Source organism: Chlorocebus sabaeus, chromosome 26 (genome assembly GCF_047675955.1).
Source record: "Chlorocebus sabaeus isolate Y175 chromosome 26, mChlSab1.0.hap1, whole genome shotgun sequence".
In the NCBI taxonomy this organism is placed as follows: Eukaryota; Metazoa; Chordata; class Mammalia; order Primates; family Cercopithecidae; genus Chlorocebus; species Chlorocebus sabaeus.
In genome coordinates, this window is record NC_132929.1 from 12255510 (window position 1) to 12263109 (window position 7600).

At 36.9% G+C, this 7600-nt stretch overlaps 1 protein-coding gene across 1 annotated transcript; it reads left to right on the plus strand.

Moving 5' to 3' along the window:
• The first annotated feature begins 929 nt into the window (after positions 1 to 929).
• Positions 930 to 1412, plus strand: LOC103245881 (large ribosomal subunit protein eL21-like). The gene has a single exon (XM_038008870.2). The coding sequence runs from the start codon at positions 930 to 932 to the stop codon at positions 1410 to 1412; it is 483 nt and encodes a 160-aa protein (XP_037864798.1).
• Positions 1413 to 7600: the final 6188 nt, after the last annotated feature.

The window sequence follows — 7600 nt, forward strand, 5'->3', positions numbered from 1 at the left end:
GAATCGCTTGAACCCAGGAGGCAGAGATTGCAATGAGCCAAGATCATGCCACTGCACTTCAGCCTGGGCAACAGAGACTCCATCTCAAAAAAAAAAAAAAATGAAGATACATAGTAGATAAGAAGGCAAGCTTTGATATTCAGTTGGCTCCTAGACTATTTCTGTATCTAAATTTCTAGCATAGACTTCTTGTTTAATCCTGACTCATATCTCTAAAGGCCTATAGTACAGTCTCTCCTTTAAAATGTCATAGGTACCTTAAATTCAACATGACCACACCTAAGCATCTAACTTCCCCCTCACCTACTGATCTCTTTTAATTCCCATACGTAATATATCAGATTATGCCAGTAGTACATATTTTCTGAAAAGGGCAGTGTGCCAGGACAAACCTCTGGGAAAAACGGAGTTTAAAGGCTAGACAAAGGAAGAGGTTCTCATGAAGAAACCAGAAGGAACAAGAAACATCAAAATTGACTCAGAAACGTTTAGTAGAAGCCAACAAATAGAGTTTCACAGGAGAAATGGTCAATAGTGTGAAATGTCATTTAAGAAGTTCAGTGAAATACAAGCTTATAAATCACATTCCAAAAAGGGTCAGCCACTGCCTCAGACAGAGGCATTCATCCATTAAAGTCATTTTAGAAGAGAGAATATTCACAGAAAACCACTTTCTCATATGAAAACTATAAATGCATTATACAAGCGTGTATGTTGTGTTTTGATAATTAATCGAAGTTAAAAAGATTTGAGAGGATTTTTTAGGAAAATGAGCAGAGTGAAATCAGAATACAGAATGTCTTTTCTCCAATATCCAACAAAGCGACCAATTACACTTTCTAAAGTGAATGGAGCAACCACCAAGAGTAACTAAATGTAAAGGTGTTCGCCTTTCGGCCGGAACCGCCCTCTTCCAGTAATTCGCCAAAATGAGGAACACAAAGGGAAAGAGGAGAGGCACCCGATATATGTTCTCTGGGCCTTTTAGAAAACATGGAGTTGTTCCTTTGGCCACGTATATGCGAATCTATAAGAAAGGTGATATCGTAGACATCAAGGGAATGGGTACTGTTCAAAAAGGAATGCCCCACAAGTGTTACCATGGCAAAACTGGAAGAGTCTACAGTGTTACCCAGCATGCTGCTGGCATTGTTGTAAACAAACAAGTTAAGGGCAAGATTCTTGCCAAGAGAATTAATATGCGTATTAAGCACATTAAGCACTCTAAGAGCCGAGATAGCTTCCTGAAATGCGTGAAGGAGAATGATCAGAAAAAGAAAGAAGCCAAAGAGAAAGGTACCTGGGTTCACCTGACACGCCAGCCTGCTCCACCCAGAGAAGCACACTTTGTGAAAACCAGTGGGAAGGAGCCTGAGCTGCTGGAACCTGTTCCCTATGAACTCATGGCATAATAGGTGTTAAAAAAAATAAAATAAAAGACCTCTGGGCTGAAAAAAAAAAAAAAAAAAAGTAAAGGTGTTAACCCTTTACTGAAAAGATTTAACAGAAAAGGCAGAGCAAAATACCAAACATTTCCTAGAGGGTTGTTGCCATTCTCAACCCCACTTGTACATCCTGGAGGTAATACCAGAAAAAGAAGGTAAGTCAAGGAAAACCTCACTAACACCTTCAAATTTGAAAAGGAAAAAAATTAGCAAAGGAATCAGTAGGCAACTCTGGGAAACATCTGAGAATTCTCAAGATTAGAAGCTTCCTCCAAAGATTCCAATATCTCAGCAGACACAGTGACCAGGGTCTTAGTATTTGGGATCTCTTTATTTTGGTCCCTTCAGTCAGAAATCAAAGCAGATGAGCAGGGAAAATGATTGTAAGCAAACAAAGTTGGTTACCCCCAGCAGTTAAACTTAAAGGACTAAGTAAAACCGATGCCAAAAGAGAAGATACATAAGACAAGATCCTGTGAAGATGAAGGGAGGTGGAGGACCAGGGAGAGTGGCCGGTGGAGACTCTCCTCAACTATGGAGTATTAACCACAGACCCAAGCCTATGACTGTTCATATATTTTCCTTCTTCTGTCCTGACTGAATACTAGAACTAGAGTCTCACAAGAGACAGCTATAATTCAGGATTAAATTCAGGCTTCAGAGCTCAATGCCCAATAAGGGACACAACCTGAAGCTCCAGATGGTCCTGTATCCCCTTAGTCACCTCCAACCAAAACAGATATACATCCACTGTGTGGAGATAATTCTAGTGCAGATCATTCAACAAGAGAGGCTCAACCTAATTTTAGCCTTAATACACTCTAACCTTCACCCTGATCACCCTCACCCTCATCCGAATTCTAACAACATCAATTCTCTCATTTGTAAAATAAAAATTGTTTTTGGGAAACATTAATTATACCAACTTCCTCCAGGGTCTTGCCTAAGGATCAAATAAGATAACTTATACAAAAATATGAACTATGCAAATGCTAGAGCACTGATACAAAAATTTGTTGTTGTTGTTGTTTTAATTTGTATTTGAAAAATATGTTTATATCTTTTTCTAGGCTAACAAACCTATAAAAGTACAATATGCAGCTGAACTGCCTCCCCCCCACAATTATTTCTCTTCACCTCATGAAGGTGTGTCAAAAAATATCTAAATCAACAGTACATTGGATACTCAAGATGCATCTGTGTTTTCACTGAGATTTTTTGGCTTTAAAAACACATTGTCTTATACAATATTGTATTTGCAAATTGGTTTGTTAATAAAGTTTAATTTGACATTATGGGCTTCATCATATTTTAACAAAACTTCAGTGCTGACTTTGCAATTGCTTCATTTTCTGTTAAATATAGCAAACATATAATTTGTCCGGCTTACCTGGAAACAATATTGCCCTCAGCTGTTTGGTAATTGGGTAGATATTTATTGGAACATCTCATACTCTCTATGTAAACACTTGATATTACTAGCTATTCATAACTGCAGCTTGGCATGTTCATGAAATTAAACAAAGTAATTAATTTGGTTTCAGGCATAAAACAAGAAAATATGCAGGGCCGTTGGAGCAACATGCACATGCGAAAACTCACAGAATTATTATAATAACAGAGTGTGTGGCCTGCAGTAATAAAGCAATTTTTAAATTATTTTGTCAGAGAAAGACATTTAATTTATCATAAGTAGCCTTAAAGATACAAATTTTAATATTTCTTCCTTTCATTATCAGGCTACTTTCCATATTTATTGACTATAATCATTCTGTTAGTAGGATCTGAAACTTAGCTACTAAACGCAAGAAGCATCATTTTTTATGTGTGAAAATCTCCTTATTCCACCAGAATAAAACCTCTAATAAGATAGTACCATTCACAACAACCTGTTATCTAGAGCGAACGTCATGGGAGAAGAACAATGATGAATATAATCAAAGCTGAAGTGAGGGAGAGAAGAAATGAGGGGAAAAAATCCCAACTTCTCTATTCTCTAAACATAACCTGACATAGGCACCTGGTTTGGTACCTTGGTCAATCTATCAGTAAGAAAAGGACGCCATCATTTGCAATGTGCTTTAAAATCTTTACATGAAAAATACTGCCTAGCATGGATGGACAATGAAAGATTCTAATCAACTTTTATGTAGTCATTATGAGAAGAGACTTCAAAAAGTTCGTGGGAAATGGAATTAAAAGATAAAAGTAAAATACATAAACTTTTTTTTCAACAGAAGCTCCAAGTTTAAAACACTGTTGTAAGTGATGATACCAGCCATTTAGTTCATCCCTAAAGAACTGAGAGTACTGGGGAATGGCGATCATTAAAAAGTCAGGAAACAAGAGATGCTAGAGGGAATGTGAAGAAATAGGAACTCTTTTACACTGTTGGTGGGGGTGTAAATTAGTTCAACCATTGTGGAAGACAGTGCGGCCATTCCTCAAGGATCTAGAACTAGAAATACCATTCAACCCAGCAATCCCATTACTGGGTATATACCCAAAGGATTATAAATCATTCTACTATAAAGACACATGCACACATATGTTTATTGCAGCACTATTCACAATAGCAAAGACTTGGAACCAACCCAAATGCCCATCAAAGACAGACTGGATAAAGAAAATGTGGCACATATACTCCATGGAGCACTATGCAGCCAGAAAAAAGGATGAGTTCACGTCTTTTGCAAGGACATGGATGAAGGTGGAAACCATCATTCTCAGCAAACTAGCACAGGAACAGAAAACCAAACCCCGCATGTTTTCACTCATAAGTGTGAGTTGAACAATGAGAACATAAGGGCACAGGGAGGGAAAAATCACATACCAGGGCCTGTCAGGGGGTCGGGGGCAAGGGGAGGGATAGCATTAGGAGAAATACCTAACGTAGACGACGGGTTGATGGGTGCAGCAAGCCACCATGGCATGTGTATACCTATGTGACAAACCTGCACATTCTGCACATATATCCCATAACTTAAAGTATAATAATAAAAGAAATTTTAAAAGATTAAAAAAGAACTCAGGGAAATGGGAATTTAACTATGTCGATGCAGTCTTTTTTACATGATGAACTGAAGAAAAATGAGTGCCCTTTACGGAGTTTTTAACATTAGGAAACAAAAAGAAGTCAAAAGGAGCCAAGCCAGGACTGTAAGATGAATGCCTAATGATTTCCCATCAAAACTCTTGCAAAACTGCCCTTGTTTGATGAGAAGAATGAGCAGAAGCATTGTCATGGTGGAGGACTCTATACTGAAACATTCCTGGGTGTTTTTCTGCTAAAACTTTGGCTAACTTTCTCAAAACAATGTCCTAATAAGCAGATGTTATCATTCTTTGGCCCTCCAGAAAGTCAACAAACAAAATGTTTTCAGCATCTCAAAAACTGTTGCCATGATCTTTGCTCTTGACTAGTCCACGTTTGCTTTAACTGAGCCACTTCCACCTCTTGGTAGCCATTGCTTTGATTGTACTTTGTCTTCAGGATTGTACTGATAAAGCTGTGTTTTATCCTGTTACAATTTTCCAAGAAAGTCTTCAGGATCTTTATTCTACTTGTTTAAACTTTCCATTTAAAACTTTGTTCTTGTCTGCAGCAGCTCTGGACACAACAATTTGGTTACCTATCAAGTGGAAAGTTTGCTTAACTTTAACTTTTCAGTCAGAATTGTATACACTGAATCAAGTGGCTATTGTTCCTACCAGTATTCATCAGTCCTCTTCAATCAGGGCATAAAGAAGATTAATTTTTTTCCTCACAAATTGATGTTGATAGGCTGCTGCTGTAGACTTCATTTTCAACATCATCTCATCCTTTCTTAAAATGAGTAGTATGTTTGTAAACTGCTGATTTCTTTGGGGCATTGGCCCCAGAAACTTTCTGTAGAGCATCAGTGATTTCATCACTCCTCTACCCAACCTTCACCATAAATTTGATGTTTGTTCTTGCTTCAATTTTAGCAGAATTTATGTTGCTCTAATAGGTGCTCTTTCAATTGATGTCTTATCCTTCTTCGTACCTCAAACTAGATCCTGTTTGGACATGTTACAAGTTAGTACAAGTTTATTTTGGTGCAAAAAAAATGTTTGAAATCCATGCATTGCTTTTTATAACACTTATTTTCCATGAACAATTTGAAGACTCCCTCTTATATGCCACTCTTTGATTTACAATTTTCAGATGATTACAGTATAATAAACAATTGTAATACCATAACCACACTGAATGTAAATTAATCTCTCACAATTCCACACATTCCTCAGAATCTTGAAATATAATCCTGTCATACTTGCCAAACACGAATCCCAGCTAAAGTGTACATATTGGCAAAAGGCTGGATAGCAAAGAATTTAATATATGTTAAAACTAAAAACGCCATTAAAACTCTACACTAAGCAACAATTCCATATTGAGAAAATGAACAAGCAAAAAGTAAATGACTAACTTAAAATTTATACATCAACTGCTAAAATTGCATTTATTAATAAAGAATCAATTTATGCCTTCTATACTTTGTACATTTAAGAAATATTTTATATTTCTTAATATAACAGGAAAGAAATGAAAGAAAGAAAGAAAGAAAAAAGGAAGGAAGGAAGGAAGAAAGGAAGAAAGATGGAGAGAGAGAGAAAAGAGGCAATTCAGAGGTGAAATGGGTTGTAGGAACCCATTTCAATAATATATTTTTTTATCATACATCTTCAAAAAAAGTAATTTTTTGTCATCTTCAGTAAGAGAGACTAGAGAAAGATCCTGTCTAAAAAAGAGAGAGAAAGAGAGAGAGAGAGAGAGAGAGAGAGAGAGAGAGACCAAAATATCTCCTAACAACCTACAAGCTTTAATTTGTGGAACACCAAAAAAGCTAGTCATCCTAAATGCTTTAGTTAATAAAGCTAAGAAAACAGAGAGGCGCCCTTGCTAAATATAACAATTGAAAGGAAGAAAGCAAAAGTTGTGGAGGAATTAAGGTGGCTTTCACTTTGTAAATCTCCCTGTAGGAACTACCTTTCCCCTCTCTCCACCTCAAAGAAGGTTAATATGTTTCTCCTTATTTTGGAATCTCACTTCACCAAGTTTGTTCATTTAAAACTCAGACATTCTTGAGAGGTAGGAAGTAGGGCTGGTGATACAGTTTCCATGGGAAAGGCCATAAGAATGTTTTTGCCCCACTCTATGGAGTCCATCATTGTGAGCCATGGCTGAATTGCCCCACATCATTAACTGGATGCTGCTCCTCAGCCTCTTGCTTTCACGGCTCTCTTCTCTCATTTCTGCTGGACTGAAGCTTTCAGATGAGGCAGACAAATTCGTGTTATAATTTCCTTTGAGCCCATCAATAGTGAACATGAAGTTTAGGAAAATCTACAGCTCGAAAATTGTTTACTGTCAGTACCATCATTTCTAAACACACACACACACACACACACACACACACCCAAGCTGAATGAATGATTTTTTAAATATGACAATCATAAATCCTTAGTAGCATTTCTACCTTCATAAAATTACCCTAGAGTTCTAAAGTTTGAAATGTCAGTTTGGTTTCCAATGACAGTCAAAATCCCATTGGTTTTTTGGAGTATGTTATGGCTGTTATTATTGTTTGTTTGTTACTGTTAAAACCTCTATTGAGAATGAAAAGCTAAATTCACCAACACCATTTCTTTTCCAACGATGTATTTTTTTATATTAATCTGACTGAGCTATTTGATTATGCCATTAGAATATTACCTATCTGTGTAATTCCATGGTTACACCAAGCCAAAATCAAGAGCCAAAATACATGGAAAATGTGGTGAGGGAAAGTTTCACTTATGGGTTTTTTTTTTCTCCTATGCCACAGTAAAATTTGGGTAATGTTTATATCACATCTTCCCATAGACAGTTTACCAAAGCCAAGGCACATTGTAAACTTCTGGTAGGACCCAAGCCCGCTCAACTGATGTCACATTTGCAAAGCACTACTAACAAGTCCACTTTTTGAAGTTTGCCAGATTTCCACAAATAAGAGAATCAGAACTGCTACTGTAATTAGAATTCATCCAGATGTCTTCCTCACTTCATCCTCCATTAACATCAGCTCCAGATTTGGGTACTTAACAGCACCACATCCAACCACATCAACGACAATCTAAAGAAGACTACT

Coding starts and splice junctions, on each gene's coding strand:
- LOC103245881 (XM_038008870.2), top strand. CDS start 930: ATGAGGAACACAAAGGGAAAGAGGAGAGGCACCCGATATATGTTCTCT.